This window comes from Borostomias antarcticus (genome assembly GCF_949987555.1).
Source record: "Borostomias antarcticus genome assembly, chromosome: 18".
Taxonomy (NCBI): Eukaryota; Metazoa; Chordata; class Actinopteri; order Stomiiformes; family Stomiidae; genus Borostomias; species Borostomias antarcticus.
Window position 1 is genome coordinate 6,832,593 of NC_140251.1, and position 17,907 is coordinate 6,850,499.

The 17,907-nt window shown below is 44.5% G+C and overlaps 1 protein-coding gene across 3 annotated transcripts; it reads left to right on the top strand.

Annotated features, from left to right (window-relative positions):
• Positions 1–4: 4 nt before the first annotated feature.
• slc25a22a (solute carrier family 25 member 22a) lies at positions 5–17,907 on the top strand. 3 transcript variants are annotated; one of them, XM_084452858.1, is made up of 11 exons: positions 5–912; positions 7,565–7,764; positions 7,937–8,062; positions 8,394–8,449; positions 8,771–8,861; positions 9,784–9,841; positions 10,521–10,581; positions 12,790–12,934; positions 13,196–13,350; positions 13,696–13,771; positions 13,909–17,907. In XM_084452858.1, the coding sequence occupies exons 2-11, from the start codon at positions 7,745–7,747 to the stop codon at positions 14,060–14,062; spliced, it is 942 nt and encodes a 313-aa protein (XP_084308984.1). In that variant the 5' UTR covers positions 5–912; positions 7,565–7,744; the 3' UTR covers positions 14,063–17,907. The 3 variants fall into 3 exon arrangements, with proteins under 3 accessions (XP_084308984.1, XP_084308986.1, XP_084308985.1); XM_084452860.1 differs by having other exon boundaries at positions 5–652; XM_084452859.1 differs by lacking the exon at positions 5–912 and having other exon boundaries at positions 7,512–7,764.

Genomic DNA, 17,907 nt, shown 5'->3' on the forward strand with positions numbered 1-17,907 from the left:
CCCCCCCCCCGGGATGTTTGGACAGCGCGATGCGCCACCATCATCTCGTCCTGCTGCTGCCCAATCAGCAGCCATGTCCTGTAGCAACACGCCACAGGGACTGAAAAACTCTGTCACGTCATGTGTCCTCGTCATGGTCACTGGTCACGGTGGTGTCAGCTCCTGCAAACTGGACTCACATGACTTGCTGATGGACAGAAGAAACCACTCATCATCACTAGATGTTTCGTTTTTTTTACTCTCTTGCTGCGAGTACTATGGCATCATTCCAGCGTGTTGACTCACATGTTTGAATGGACGACAAGCACAGTATATTATTACCAGCAGGCTGTAGTGTGTGCTGCCTTTGTGGACATCCCTGTGGAATATTTTAATGAGATTCAAAGCAATTTATTATTTATGTATTTAAATGTTTTGTAAATTGTGCATTTGTATTTAAATTGTTTTGTAATTAACAGGCCTAATGCTCATATACAACAGAGTTATGGGGATAGTGGTCTGTGCAGTAATCCATTCGCCTCCCCCAGTTTATCATCTAGCATTTTTCTATTTTTATTCCCAAGGTCGTCGGGTTGAGAGTAATCGTCACGGTGACGCTGTACCCCGCCCCCATCCTCCTCACCAACACCTTTGCCTGCAACCACTGTAGATTGTAGGTGCATATTTTGAGTGCAATTCCAAGGACATGCCACTAGAGGCCCTACATCGCCCTATGAGTCGAGCTCCATCTCCACCTCCCACCACCCTGCCTCCCTTCTGGGACACAAATGCTCGTAACACCGGCAGGTTAGCATTGTCAATCTGTCAGCGACAAGGGCCAGAGAGAGAGAAATTCGAATTCATCCTATATATATATATACCGGTATATACTATCTATACAGTATACAGCGATAACGGAAACGGCACTAATCGGTAAGGGGATGTTTGGCTGATTCTATCATTCTAATTGTCTTTTGGATAAAGGGGAAATAGCAGGCTATTTGGAATGCAGACTTGACAATTTTAGAAAATCAATATATGGGTGCATGTTTCCTGGTATTTGATTATGACCATAATAACGCATATTAAATAACCGGGATGAAATCTGCGCCAGATTGTCGTTATCCTATCAATAGAGCATTTCCCGTTATGTGGCAAAACACGATTCACTGTCGCGATGTGACAGCCCGGATTTTCTTCATCGTATTGAGGTCGAGGATGACAAAAGTAACGAGAGATTCATGTATAAATGACTTAGCAGGCATATGGTTGCTCTATGGCAGATTCTATTCAATATATGACTTTTTGCCTCCTCACTTGTGGATTGTAAGGGTTTGTAAACCAATGCATTACTGATTCGCTCCCATAGTCCATTGAAGACCTCTGACATCCGTGCTATTATGTTGGAGAGCCAAATTAAGCGTTGTTGCAGTGTTGTATGTTCAGGGTGAAAATGTTAGCTTGTTTGCTAAAATATGTTAAAGTCTGGTTAACTGCTGAGCGGTCTTCCTCCCAGATCGGGGGCGTAACTAGTGTGCGCCTATGGCAGCTCGTATGCTAGCCTATACTGCACTAGTCGAAATATCCACCAGGAATTTCAGATGAAGCCATCCATGCTCGCTATCATTCAGCAAACATACTTTTACCAATAATTTGAAATTACTCTTAATGATGTGAATGTTGTTTTAGGCCCTCCGTTGTGTCAGGCATATTATAATGTAAGGCCTCTCCTTGGACTGATACCCATGTCTTTCAATAGGAATAGACATGTTAGTCTATTCCTATTAAAAATATTTTGGGGCTATTATGTCGATAGAAATTGTATCTATGTGTTGTTTCCACTATCAGTATTGTATCTATCAAGACATTGTCTTTGCAAACCCAAGGAGTAACCCAATGCCCAAGTCACTAATCAGAAGCAATGTGATACTGAGCTGTGTCATCTTACATTGACTACCTCCTCTTTCACAAGAGACCGAAATCTGTACCTACAGTAGCACACTCCCTCACATCAGGAAACCATGTTGTCTTTGGGTAGGTTTATGTTTAAACCTACAGTGAAATGGGCAACCATCCTAGCTCCCACTCATTCTGGAGAGCATCCTGTCTCATGACTCTGAAACACTATTGCACCATTTCAGGGTTTCCTTAGCACTGATACAGTTCACATGCTGTAGGCCTATAGTCTCACAATGACCAGATATCTCAGTCCAGGGGTTGGAGAAAGGAGAGAGTGAGAGAGAGAACAGGGAAAAAGAGAGAGAGTTTTGTTAGTATAGGTGTATTAGAGGGAATAGGAAGTAGTAATCAAATGTATCTGTGGCTCCTAGGATTGCAAAGGGGCGGAAAAATTCCGGAAACTTTACATAAATTTACCATGGGAAGTCAAGCTTGGGAATTTTAGAAATGTTTACCTTTTTGTAGCCCATAACAGCTTTTTTTATTTTATGAATTTATTTGAGGATTTTATCTAATTTTCACTCAATTTGGTAGCCAATTGACCCTGACCTATTGTCCAATTACCCCCTACTAACTCACACAGCCCAGCCGGTCGGCAATACGAAGAGGAGAGACAACTCTTTGACTCTCTCAGCTCGCAACCGTGATTCTGACACCAGACAGGGTCGCTGATATGTGACCAGGGGTGCAGACTTGTCACCTTTAAGTGAAAATAGCCGTTTTTAATCCAAAATAGGTCATTTGTTTGATCTGTGTATGTATGGGTTTGTATGTTTGTCACCTTTTTCACCTGTGATGGGTTTGTAGCTCTGGTGACGAACTCTCAAACCGAGATTAAACTAGACTAACTGCCTTTGGGGAGTGGCGGCCCAATAGGCCACTCCCTCTGGGATCCGGCCATACTCGGATCTGGCGAGACCGCTGGTCCCCGGTGGGCAGCTGCACAATGCATTAGACTGCTACACCGCAGACCCCTATAACAGGGAACTTCAATGTAGCCTAGTTGGGGGGGGGGGGGGGGATTCGAGATCTTGCAGCATGATCCTGGGGGGGGGGGGGGGGGATTCGAGATCTTGCAGCATGATCCTGGTTAAAACATCCTGATTTAACGCAAATTCACTTGAATTTCATCTCTGCACTGTGCATTTTTTACATCACATGCACAGCTAATTCTTAGCATCCTGTACGCTAAGAGAGCTGTAGAATCCACGTTCTACTCACAAATAGATTAAGTAAAAATGTCATGTTTAAATTTTGTATTAGAAATGTTTGCCTGCGTGTCTGCTATGACAAAACAAAATGTTTATATTTATACTGTATATGACAAGGTTGGTATAAATAACCACCAAATTCCCAGTTTATTCCCATTAATTCCCATAAATTCCTGTTAATTCCACTGGAAAGATTCCAACAGCCAGTGGCTCCATACTAATATTATTATATATATACATCCATGCTCCACACATTTATTTCATCCCTTTGCTCAAGGCTGACTCAAACTGACCTGAAGTAGATGCCAAACATGTCACTGTTATAGACTCCATGGCAACAGACTGCAGTTGGGTTCATGGAGTTCTTTGTGAGGACAGATGGAGCACGAGGAATCTTTACAAAGATGAATAGGCTCATATTTCTCTGAGATGCCTTCATAGTAGGCCTAGTTATTTTACAGTGGAATGACTTGGTCATCACATCAATTTTCTATGTTCCTCAAACCCTTTGTTGAATTTCAGGGGTTATACAACTTACAGTATCACACAATCATAATCCACAAGCCCAATACACATACTGTAATACTGTAATAAGAAAGGTTGCAGAAGAATGTCCATGATTTCAAACATCTTGCTTTTGGGAAATACGCTGGAAAGGTATAGGCTCCATTCTGTCCAAACTGAGAACAACTCGCAGCTTTTAACAGTACAAACAGAAACAGTGGACAGGCATGGAAGTGGATACTCCAGCGCTGGTTAAGATCTTTAGATGCTGGTTTAGAAAGGAGATGCACTCATGATTTCTGGTGATTAGTAGACCTAGTACCCCTGTACGCTGAAGGCCCGTATTGTAAGTCGCTTTGGATAAAAGCGTCCGCGAAATAATGTAATGCAATGTAATGAGCAGCAGCCTGTTTTCAACTGATGAGGAGAACCATGTTATTTCCATGTTCTGCCTCATCCTCAGCTGACTCACTCACGTGAGATGAGGGCCAGACAAATGTACTCCTGAGGACCAGACAGCAGTACTCCAGGTTGTCATTGGAGTCCATTCACTGTCCCTCTTCATCTAACACACTCCTGCTTCAATCCTCGCTCAGATAATGTCATCAGGGCAGAGAGGCTGTCATTACCCTGTAGAAGTAACATTCACAAACAGGTGGTAATTTAAAATGCATTTGCATAACAAAGTCGATTTAGAATGTAAACTCCAGTGTCTTTTTTGCATAGCAAATGGAAAGGGTTGGTTTCTGAGGCAATTTGGATGTTAGGATGCTGGTAACGTCAACCCTATTCTGAATACCCAGAAGCTCTTACGTCAACACCTACTCAACACTGCAACATTTTTCATTGTTCTCAAAGAGCAATTCTGTTGCAGCCAAACTGCACACAGGGCGCAGACAAGCATCAGAGATCATAACTGGATCTGTGCAGGACACCTGTGATGTTCCAGAACACAAGTGCTTTGAACATATCGACTCCAAAGTCATGTCAAAGCAGCAGCCCAGTCATACAGCAGCATTGTTCCAGTCATGAAGAAAGATTATATTTCCGGATCAGCAGATCCAGATCATCAGTGATCATCATAAACCTCAACAGCGAAAGGGTGAGAGGCTTTGGTATAGAGTGTGTGATATGTTCAGCCAATGCTTCAATTCAAGGGCAAAGGTGTTTGCAAAATCATTTTAAAGAGAAAGGATGGTTGCTTTGAGTGGAAACTACACACTAGTGAGCAGTTGGAGTCGTCTTGATGATCGTGTTAGGTAGGCAGCCTAATTACAGAGCACATTATATGAGTCAGATTATTATGGGTCTAGGCTACTCGGCTAGTTTTAATGATGTACAAGGGTCAGGCATAGGTTGTTATCTGCCTCTATTAGTCAAGAGTGGCCAGTCCTTTTAGCAACATTTTAACTGGTTATCAGTTTGTCTCAGGTCCTGCTGCATCCTGCTGAGTTTTCATGGTTTGAGGAGCTGCCTTGTGTCTTGAGTTCAAGGTTCTGCACCGAAAGCAAGGTTGTTCATTCACCTTCTCTATTGTTAACTTATCAGTGCTTATCTCTCTTTATAAGTACTACAAACTGAAAATACGCCACGAGCACCGTACGACGCTTCAAATATCCCATGGAGAAATACATTGTATGCTAGTCCGCTTTCAACATAAGGAAAATCAGTTCGAAAGTAACAGAGATTGAACTCAGTCCCGTGACTACGGCTTGTTTGCCTCACACGTTACATCCTAGGCTTCGTTCGTTTTAAAGATCCAAATATGGCATGTCTGGCGAAGATTGAATACAGATTCCACCCCAGCATTCAGCCTGTTGTAGATTATCCCAGCGTCTGTGGAGAGGCCGAGGGGGTAGGCCACGGCAGATCGCCGTGGCCTAGTTATTAAGCCACATGCTAGAGATCTAGACAGGGAGATGTATGTCAGTTTGATGGAGATCTAGAGAGGGAGATATAGAGTTTGATGGAGATCTAGAGAGAGAGATGTCAGTTTGATGGAGATTTAGAGAGGGAGATCTAGAAAGAGAGATGTCAGTTTGATGGAGATCTAGAAAGAGAGATGTCAGTTTGATGGAGATCTAGAAAGAGAGATATCAGTTTGATGGAGATCTAGAGAGGGAGATGTACATGTATGACAGTTTGATGGGCAACTCAGAAGAGATTTCTATTCATAACATTATCTCCCTAGTCTCTTCCCTGTCAACACACATTAAATTGAACTAAGCAGCTATGTTTATTTCATGATGCGTATCATCATTTTAAACGCTACTGTGATTCAGTTTGTCAGCGTTTCCATTAGCTAAGCTTAAGTGCTAGCAGGTCCTGTCTCTTTTTGAAGTACTTGTAGCCTACTTTTTCAAGACTTTGAAGTGATTGATTACGGTTCATTAATTTTCTCTTTCATACCTATTTAATTACTTACACATTACACATTACTTTTACCTTCATTATTAAGCATAATATATTTGGGAGGAAGTTATGCATTACAAGCTGTGTAGCTGTGTAGATACAGGAAGCGGTCAAATAAAAGTGCTGAACTTTTTTTGGTCAGGAAGAAGTGAGAGAGGAAGCTGGCTGAACAAGAGTAAGAAAAATATAGAAAGAGGACAGATGCTGAAGGTCAAAGAGAGAGAGAGAGAGAGAGAGAGAAGACAACCAGAGAGAGAGGAATGGTGGAGAAACTCCAGGGAGCAGATGAGAGAAGGCTGTACCTCGGTGACCTGCTCTGAACCCAGCACAGACAGACAGACAAACAGACAGGGCCCCATCCCCATTCAAGCCAAACACAGCAGAGCACAGCTGTACTCTCTCTCTCTCTCTCTCTCTCTCTCTCTCTCTCTCTCTCTCTCTCTCTCTCTCTCTCTCTCTCTCTCTCTCTCTCTCTCTCTCTCTCTCTCTCTCTCTCTCTCTCTCTCTCTCTCTCTCTCTCTCTCTCTCTCTCTCTCTCTCTCTGCCGTTATGACCAGTTTCATACCCCACAGATGCCCCATGCTGGGCGTTCTGTATGTACAGGAGTATGGAGGCCGAGGGGGTGGATCTTGATGCGTGTTTGTTCTACAGAGAGAGATAAGTCAGCGGAAGTCCGAACCGAGCGGAAAGGCAGAATATTTGAGAGTCGTGACTAGAGGGAGGGAGGTAGAGGGAGGGGGAGGAGGCGGGGTCACGCGGTGAGAGAGGGAGAGCCGTGATTGGTGGGGAAAGGGGGTGGAGAATGTGAGGGGAAATGGGAAACACTCTCCACACCACATCTTGGGAATGTTCAGCATTTTATCATCGGCCCCGGTGCCTTTATAGATGAAAGTTCAGCTGCCTCACTTGATTTGGAGCCGGACTCGGATCACTAAAATAAACCATGTGCTCATCACAGACACAGACAGAGAGCAGCACAGGTGTCTGGATCAGCAGACATGTATCCAACAGAATGTAATCACTGCACTCCTGTACAATGCTATTTTAGGGAAGGCTCTCAGTCAGTGTTGCCAAATAATTAATAAAGTGCTTGGGTCTGAAATAGACACAGAAATCATGTCCCCCTCAGAGAGTCATTGTTGTTATATCAGACCTGGCCTGGTACTCTATTTAGTCACAGCCACAATGATACTGGACAGGATCAGATCATGAAGTAGGATAAAGAGAACGGCTGTTGCCTCCGTATTAACGCGACCCCATTGGTTGTTATGTTGAACTGACCTTGGTAGCGTGAATTTGTTTGGCATGATCAGTCACTAGTGTGTCAGATCGTGAGCAGGGTACCAAGTCCAGGTGAGGGGATATCTTGGGAAAGTGCGTTGCATCAGTCACCGGTGCACCTCCCCTCCCTGGAGATTCATTGACCCTGATGGCACGTTTCAGAGGACGACGTCTCTGTCTGAGTGTCGACGTGAACAAGCCCTCTCTTATCTCTACAGATACCCTTGACCTACCCAGGCGGAGGAGCCGGCTAGCAGACCGACTACAGGATACTCTCCCAGACACAGAGAGAAACCCGGCCCTCGTACTGACTGAAACCAAGATCCAGGCGCACCCACTCACTGACAGACTGACAGACACACACCATCACTCTGACCAACCGCCGGGGCTTGAGATAAATGGCTGACAAGCAGATCAGGTAAGCATGCACATGAGATGCGTGCACGTGATGGTATTACGTGTTTATATTATGTGTTATTTTGGGGTGGGGGGCAGAATTGATAGCACTATACTGTATATTTGTCCATGTTCACCGAAATGTTGCTTCTCTTTTTTCCCCCTGATCTCTACATCACGTCGCTGCCTGCCAGTTTACCTGCCAAACTGATCAATGGGGGCATCGCTGGCCTGATCGGAGTGACCTGTGTGTTTCCCATTGACCTGGCCAAGACCCGCCTGCAGAACCAGCAAAATGGATCTCGCCTTTATACCAGCATGTATGTACCAGTACACACTCAACAGCTAGCCCTTTGTACCAGCATGTATGTACACAGTCAACAGCTAGCCCCTTATACCAGCATGTATGTACCAGTACACAGTCAACAGCTAGCCCCTTATACCAGCCTGTATGTACCAGTACACAGTCAACAGCTAGTCCTTTATACCAGCATGTACTGTATGTACTGTACCAGTACACAGTCACAGCTGGTGTTTTATATCAGCATATATATACCAGTACACACTCAACAGGCAGGAGATCCTCCACTCGTACAAGTCCTGAACTGAACTGTACTGGCTGGTTGTCCACTTTTTGATTCTGTCTTACAGGTCTGACTGCCTTATCAAGACCATCCGCTCAGAGGGATATTTTGGGATGTACAGAGGTAGGTGTATGAGTGTGCGTGTGTGTGTGTTTGTGTGTGTGTGTGTGTGTGTTTGTGTGTGTGTGTGTACATTGCATAAAGCTTCTAAAGTGGCGAGTACACTCAAAAGCCAAATATAAGGCCAGAATTGCTGACCAGTGCTCAACTCTGAGACCGTCAAAGCTGCTTAGCACTGCCTGACCCGCTCTCTCATCTGCCCATTGTAGCCAGCGTAGACATTGATCCAGGGATCCAGGTGTGAGTCTGCCATGTGTGAGTGACTGTAAAAGCCCTGCCCAAGACAGACTACTGGATCCTCAGCAATCTCCTTCTCTCTCACAGGAGCTGCCGTGAACTTGACTCTAGTCACTCCGGAGAAAGCCATCAAATTGGCTGCAAATGACTTCTTCAGACAGCACTTCTCCAAAGATGGGTGAGAAAAGGATGGATGAACGTGATGACTAACACACACACGCACGCACACACACACACACACACACACACACACACACACACACACACACACACACACACACACACACACACACTCTGCTGATTCACACTGTGATTAACTGGCTTGTTTGCTGACATACTGTACGACCCGGGGCTGTCGGCGTCACTGACTAGTCACCTGCTCCCCAATGAATATTCCAATATCCTGTCTTTTCTCGCAAGAAAACGTTGGCGTTTGTGCTCTTTGTATTCTCTAGGATTCAGTAATTCTTTGTCAGTTTCGACAGTGCAGTTGTGCAAAATCTAATTTCCAGGTTTTATTCTGTAGATCCATCTAAATACACTTTCCAGAGAAAATTAGAGCACTACACAGTGTCATTGTATCAGATATAAATAGTGAGCATGGTGTTGCCAGGAGCCTTCAGCCCCTCGTCCCCTGGACTGTGTATCTGCATGGCTGAACAGAAACGTCTCTGGAGTGTCTGTCTATCTGTCACTATAGCAACACACAAACAGGGGCAGTGAATGGTTGACTTATTGAGTGAATTATTAATGAGTCCCTGTGTCTGACGTGTGTGTTGAAATGGAGATGTTCTTAGGGGAAATAAATGACATTAAGTTACATTTGACTTACAATAAATCTTAGTTATCTCTCTCTCACACACACACACACACACACACACACACACACACACACACACACACACACACACACACAAACTCACACACACACACACATGCACGCATGCACACACGCACACACACACACACACACACATGCGGTATCTCACACATATGATACACGCATTGACTCCCTCTTTTTCCATCTCTCTCTCCCTCTCTCTCTCTCCCTCTCTCTCCCCCCCTCTCCCTCCCTCTCTCTCCCTCTCTCTCTCCCTCAGTCAGAAGCTGACCCTGGTAAAGGAGATGTTGGCGGGGTGTGGGGCGGGTACATGCCAGGTAAGAGAGCTGTTCCTCTCATGACGACCTCTTACTGTACTCCCCATCTGGACACCCCCTCCCCAGCTATGCCACCCCCCCCCCCACCCCTCCGCCTCCACCTCCACCCCCACCCAGATCTGCCTTGATTTTACCCTGTGATTGATAACAGCATGGTGCAGGTATTATGTCTACTGTACTGGTGGATGCTGCGTGTGGTTGAGGGCTCTGCAGAGGGGATTATGGTCTGTGTGCAGCGTGTCAGTGAGTCAGAGGGGAATACCTGTCGTCAATGAGGGCAAAAGGTAGCTGGCCCAGATGATTAGATTATGTGTAGTAGGACTAGGATTAAGAAGATGCAATATCCCCTTTAATCTCATTAACTAGTCGCCACTATGTGGATTAAAGGAGAAAACAAGAGTTGTAATTAAGCTAATGCTAACCCTATACCCTTTTAACTGGAACCTGTTTAGCCTCAAACGCCAACACCAACTGAATACAGTGTAGTTCCCAGTTGCTTGCATGCTTGTACTGACTTTAGTGCTGCACTTCCGCCAGATTTGGCCATCATTCTGAGTTTGGATTTGTGGTAGTATGCAAATCACAATGCAATTATGCTACTGTGCAGCCTCCTCCTTTGTTATGACAACATACCCTAATTTTGTTATGACAATAACATTGTCCTGCTTGTTAACCACAGGTTATTGTCACTACTCCTATGGAGATGTTGAAGATTCAGCTCCAGGATGCTGGGAGGATTGGTAAGAGTCTGAGACATGGAGCACATGGAGATGGCGGAGATGGAGGCCCAAAGGGGAGATCATGATTGTCAAGTGTCTAAAGATGGAGCTTTGCTGCCCTCATGTGGTCAATATAGACACCAACATTAGTGGCACGTGTTTGTGATTTTTGTGCGTGGTTGGAAGCCAGCGAGCCTTTGTTGGGTTATCACTCCCTCCAAAACCAACCTGCTGATCGCCACTGCACAAGTAGAGTAGTGGTGAGAACATAGGACTCCCAACCGGGAGACCGGGGTTCAAGATCCGGTGGGGATGACTTTATGGGACTATACCCCAAACCTCCACACGTTCATCCTTTCACAACAACCTTTTTATCCCTTACCTAAATTCCACAAGTAGAGTAGTGGTCAGAGCATCAGACTCCCACGCGGGACATTCCCAGAGATTACCGTCTATGTTGAGCAAAACTCCTCTAGTCTATATGTAGCTAAACAAACGCTGTTGTTTGTTGTTTGTGCCTTTGTGTCCAGGCGACAAGACCTATCTTAATTTATCAGACATTATTTCAATCAATCAATCAATATCCTTTATTTAACCAGGTAAAAAACTTGTTGTAATTAAACCTCTTTTCCAAGAGCGACCTGGCCAAAAATGGCAGCATAAAAACATGGTTACAACAAAACACACAAACAGGTAAACTACAGTCAGGCACACAATAGTAAGATTACACGACAGGGCAATCACAGGAGCCAAGAGAGCTCATTTATCTGTCCTTTAAAACTGACTTGAATTCCCACAAAGCTTGAGATCTGAGAGTTTTAAGTCCTTCTGCACATCATTCCAGGTAGCGGGGGCAGAAAATTTAAAGGCCTTTTTACCCAGTTCAGTTCTGACTCTTGGGACCTGCATCAGAATGATATCCTGAGAGCGCAGGCCATAATGACTAAGGTTCCTACACATATGTGAACGCAAATATGTAGGGAGAAGCCCAAGAATGGATTTATAAATAAAAGTGAGCCAATGAGAGAGTCTACGGACAGATAGAGATGCACATTTCGCGACAGCATACAAAGTACAGTGGTGTACACGATAGCTGCAATCAATAATAAAACGCAAAGAACAGTGATACACAGTATCCTTTTTTTTTTTTCAAATACTGGACAGGAGCGTTCATAAAAAGTAGATCTTCATAATCTAACAGGGGTAAAAAGGTTGAAGTGATCAAGTGCTTCCTGACTTGGTGTGAAAAACACATCACAACACATCTGAAAAAGAAACCTAATTTAAGTTTCAGCTTATAGACAAGTTTATCAATATGAGATTTAAAAGACAGGTTCTCATCAATCAAAATACCCAAGTATTTGTAAGATCAGACAAGTTATCACAAAGATTTTTCACATAAATTGTGAACAACAATGGCCCTAATATGGAACCTTGAGGCACTCCCTTTAAAACAAGAACGAAGGAGGACGAGGACCCTGCGGCCTGGACACACTGAGTTCTACCTGATAGATAGTTTGAGAACCAGTTTACAGCTTGGTCAGATAAGCCAATCTTGTGGAGTCTATCTGCCAAGATGACATGATCAACTGTATCAAATGCCTTTGACAAGTCGATAAATAGAGCTGCACTTTCATGTCATTTCAATTCACAGCTATTTCAATGGCATGACGAGCTTCCGTCCTACCAGTCCTGAACAGAAACAAGCCAGCCATGCACATAAGCCAGGCTGGACCTGGCCTGGTATTTTTCTATTTAGGTCAGAATGGTTTTCTTTGATACCCAACCTATTACAAATATGTTCCTTATCATGTATATAGCATATCATTCTCCATATCGGTTTGGAGACCCATTTCACCAGACCCATTTCACAAAAATGCGAAGGGCCTGGAACTACTGAGTTTATTTTTGATTTCCGAGAGGTGAAATGCCAAAATGCCTCTGGACGCAATTGGATAGACCTACAATCATTCAGAGCAACTAAACGTGGGTTAGTTGTGGTATCATCCTATCAAATGGGTACAGTTATTGAATCAAACACGCCCCATATTAGATACTGTAGATACTGATCAGGATGGCGAAGCCAGGCTACCCTCTCTCTCTCTCTCTCCCTCTCTCTCTCTCGGCCTGCTGTCATTGTGTGAATGTACAGTAAGTGCTGTAGATGTTATGAAGGTGATGATTCTGCTACTGGTCCTCACACCATCCTGCCGATACCCCCTCCCCCAGCCGCCCAGAGGAAGCTGATGCCGGAGAGCGTAGCGGCGGGCGCCGTGGAGGCCCCGTCTCCCACCGCCATGCAGCTGACTCGGGAGCTGCTGAAGAGCAAAGGCATCGCTGGCCTCTACAAGGGCCTGGGCGCCACTCTGCTCAGGTAGCCCACACGCAAGGCAAATCAAATCAAGCTTTTATTTATATCACGCATGTCATACAAAGGCAGCACAGTGTGCTTTACATGGGGGGGGGGGGGGGGGGGGGGTGTACTACATACTGAGCCTAGCCTTCATTTACCAAAGGGAAGCAAAAAAAACAGCTCACCCATTTGATCTAGTATACACAATGCCTAACGGCCAGGGACGAGGATGATCATATTAACATGCTGGTATTCATCTTGTCTCTCTTCTCCCCTTTGTAGGGACGTCCCCTTCTCCGTCATCTACTTCCCCCTGTTTGCTAACCTGAACAACCTGGGCAAGCGAGGCCAGGAGGGCCCCGCCCCCTTCTACGTGTCCTTCTTGGCGGGCTGCGCGGCGGGGAGCACGGCCGCGGTGGCGGTGAACCCTGTGGACGGTGAGCCAAGATTAAAACCTTCCCAGCGAGGCTCCTTCCTGCTGCCGTTTGCCAGCGTAAACACGCGGACGCCGCGCACAGAGGAGGCAGCGTGGCTCGTCCAATGACCGACCGCAGGGTCGATGGTCCGAATCCCGGCTCCACCTGTCCCCACATGTCGAAGTGTCCTTGGCAAAGACAGTGAACCCCAAATTGCTCCCAATGAGGCTAGCACCTTGCATGGCAGCTGCCGCCACTGGTGTGTGAATGTGCGTGTGAATGGGTGAATGAGAGAGGCCACTGTAAAGTACTTTGGGTAAAAGCACTATGTAAGTGAAGTCCATTTACCATTTACCGTATTTGCAGTGATAAAGACGAGGCTGCAGTCTTTGACCCGGGGCAGTACAGAGGACACCTACAGCGGAGTGAGCGACTGCATCAGGTAACCTCGTTACGCTCTCGTCCGATGACGAACGACGTGTGAAAGTCACTCAGCTGCCATATTTGACAAATGCCTCACCGGACTAATCGGCGACGACTCGGCTAACCTACCGTATGTTACTTCCTGTCTCCCTTTAGCAAAATCCTGAAGAACGAGGGTCCCACAGCTTTCTTGAAGGGGGCGTACTGCCGCGCCCTGGTCATAGCGCCTCTCTTTGGCATCGCTCAGGTTGTCTACTTCCTGGGAGTAGGTGAATACATCCTCAGCGTTCTGCCTAAACGGGACAACTAAGCCACCCTCCTCCCCATCAACTTCTCTCCCATCATGCATCGCACCAATTGGATCAGGGCTCATCTCTCATCAAATAAGGTTTTGATCCATTTTTTGGGGGCCAGAGTTCGACCAATCAGTGCAGTTTATATATCACCCTGTTATGTTGAATGTGTAGGTTTGTAGCAAACTGTAAGAGGAGCCTTTTCTTCGTTTGCCAAGCTGCCTCTAGTGACACGTACCATTCCACACTTCTGGAATCAAAGCCACGGATATTGTTTGTTCTCAAAAGGTCTTGTTTTTTAATTTGAATGTTTTTTATTTTATTTTTAATTTTCTGTTTTGTGCATGATTGAGGAATTACAGGGTAGATCTACTGCCCTAAGCTGCTGCAGGTTTGCAAGCTCCAGTACAAACCAGCAGAAGAAGAATAACCATGAAGAATATAATCTATCCAGTGTTTACACAAATGACATTTAGCATAACTATCAGACTAGATGTATAGTAGGATAGCAGTTGATTAATTAACACTATTCAAGCATGCTCCTTAAGATATGGCCCCCACCTTATTTCTGTTAAGAGCTTATATTAATATCGAAATGCCTGTGTTTCATGGCGAAGACCCAAGGAAAGTTGTGATGACGCATCACTCCTCTGGATCTGGCCTGAAGCCAGTAAACAGGCTGTAATGAAACCTGCCACTCAGGCCTGGCTGTGAGCCGACTCCTAATGCCTGGGCCTCGTAGATGTCTGGTGTCTGGTCGTAGACTCCTAATGCCTGGGCCTCGTAGATCTCGGGTGTCTGGTCGTAGACTCCTCTCTAGGACTAGGCATCACAACCCACCTTCCTCACGCACGTTGACCCCGTCGGCCAGTCCTGCATAGAAACATACTCTTCAGATGGGAACGTGAGAGCAGAAATCGAGTATATCCTTTATCATACTGTATGATGCTTTGTAATTATAGTGATCAAGAAGACTGAGTTTGACCATTGTTCTGACCAGTGCCTCATCTGCGGCCACCAGAGATGGATAATTATATCAGAGCCCAGTGTGCACCTCGCCTGACCATAGCCAGATTGGAATACGGCCTCTGGATCTATACAGTATATTATTATTTTAACGTTTACAGAAAAGCTCAAATGCTTTTGTCTCAACTCTCAAACACTCATGATATTTGGGTCAAATCAGAAAGTTATTATTGGGACCCATGATGACTTCTACCAATCATTTCAAATGTGTTGCTTTAGATGTTGTAGGCTCTCTGGGAAGGCTTTCATGGTGCTTTCTTGTGCATGTGTTACATCACTGGAAGCCTGCTGCCATTGGTTGTCTCGCTGGAGATCAAGGTGACTTTGATGTGTCATATCCAATCATATTCATCACCTGCTCCTGCAGCTGAAGCGGCTCTTCAGTCGTACTCTTGCACTGTCAACGTGCAATCCAACTCCTCAGCGTACGGGAGTCACATCTATTTATCAATATTCCTTTCTATAAATAGCCTCTATATGTTTGTATGTATTGCTTTTCTGTGTCAGTGTGTCCGCATTACTATATTGTACATTATGCAGATGATATGAGCTCTAGATTTTAGGTTTTATTATTTGTTTTGTACATGATGGCTTATTTGCACACCTACCTCTCCAACTTCCCTCTCAATCGATATTGTTATGATTTTATTGTTATGAAAATATCCAATGAAGTAATATTTGTTTGTTTAATGTGAAAAGCATACGATTTCAACTTCAGAAAGAGTGAGGTTTAGCTTTATACTGTATGCAACAGAGAGAACAATACTGATCTGTTTGGTGATAGTCTGGAGGTGTCTTGGCTCCGTCCCAAGCTGCTAGGTCTCTGTGGGACCCTGTGATGTCCTGTAATACAACCAAACACTGCACCTTCACCTATGCTATGAGCAATGGCCCTCAAAATCAACCCTGCCATGGATGCCATTGAATTGTGTGATCATCTTGACTTACTGTCAAATAATTGTTGATATTTATAGCAGTTAAGCAGATTCTCCGTGTGGACTATCAGCAGCAGCCCTTAAGGGACTGACCTCATATATAAAACTTTAAGGGCAGGTTTGTAATTTAGCATCAAAAGCCATGTTATAAGGTTATTTACGATCAGACACAACGGATGGATGAATCTCAACATCTCTGGCTTTGTTGTCAATACAAATCAATGGATATGATATGATCAGTAAAGCCCGATCGGAAGCATACTTTGTGGCAATTTTTTTGCCAGAACATCAATGGACACCAGTGACCACTCAGTGAGTTTCCTGTCTTTGAAAACGAGAGTTTATAGTGTTTTGGGGGAATTTTGTCTATGCACCTAGGGATCCATTGAGTGTGTTAGTGGCAATGCGCTATATCGGCCTGATATCGGCCGTTGTGTATGATTGTAAATAACTTTATAACATGGCTTATGATGCTAAATTCCGGACCTGCCCTTTAACACCTAGTGTTTTAAAAGGATCTCTCATCCGTTCCAGTTAACCCTACAGTGATAACAGTGATGATCTCTCAGAGATCCATGTGTAAACCTGGGGGGGCCGTGGCTCATAGTAGAGTTCTCACACAGCACTCTTTGACCCCCCCCCCCCCTCCCTCCTTCCTGCCATGATGAGAAATGGCCTGCCTACCCTTGTGATATCAGCTTTATGATTTATTGTTGTTGTTGTTTTATGTTTATTCCTAAACATTCCAGTTGCTAAATCATCTTGTATGATATTGTTGTGATTGCAATACTTGTTTTAATGTGTTTACTGTCATGGTTTAAAAAAAAAAAATGTTGTTCTGTTTCCTTTTTCAATTTAACCTTGATGATGTTGTGAACAAGTCTTTTTTTGTTTTGTTTTGATCAGCTTTGAATTTGCACTTGGACTTTGTGCATCTGGTGGTGGTGTGTGTGTGTGTGTGTGTGTGTGTGACTGTGTAGTGCTGTAGTTGATAGCTGTATACATGTAGTTGTTAGTGTGACACTGAGGTGTAGTCGTCTCTGATTGTATCCCACTCTATCCTCTCCTTCGTCCATCACAGTCCTCCCCGTCAGCCTGGCCGCTCAGGTACAGCAGCGCAGGGCTGCGGGTCGCTGGGGAAAAGACACCAAATATAAGACTTAGAGTAAATACAATCAGAGAGAGCACAGCATAATTATTAAGCACAAGATCACTCACAAGATCACTCACAAACTCACGTTGATGATACGGAGACAAAGTTATTTTCCTGACATCAAAACATGACGGAACCCAGTTAAGATGCCTTCTGAGAGGCCTTTAATGCTTAACAGTATCTCGCCAATCTACAGTTGCTCAGTACATGTATGTCAACTACATATTCTAAAGACGTCAAATCTGAGAATGTAACATATATATATATATATTATGAGATATATTAATTATAGGAAAGATTATTTTATTCGATTTTAGCAGCAACACTGACAGAATAATATGACAACCAGCTTACCATTATGCAAATAAGTGGCAAACACACAGGAGTAGACACTAGTTAGTTCACAGTAATGTTACACCTGAACGTCACGCCATGTGGTTGCAGCACCACGCTGTGTATTTATTTGTAATGCAACTCTCTGGGGACCTTGGAAGCTGTGGGGGGGGGTCTGCGATCTCCACCGAGTCTCTGTTCTCTTCCTCCAAGAGGAACAGTGTGTCGTCTATCGCACTTTTAAAACCATAGGGCCCCACACTCACTCTCCTCCTGCGATGTGTCTTATTGATCTGGAGATGGAGTAATCAATATGTGTGGTGAATTTATCAATTTATCAATTGTCCTGGTCAGTGTTTACAATTAGATATTTAAAAAATAAAATAAAAAATAAGATGTATTCCCTGTCACAGTT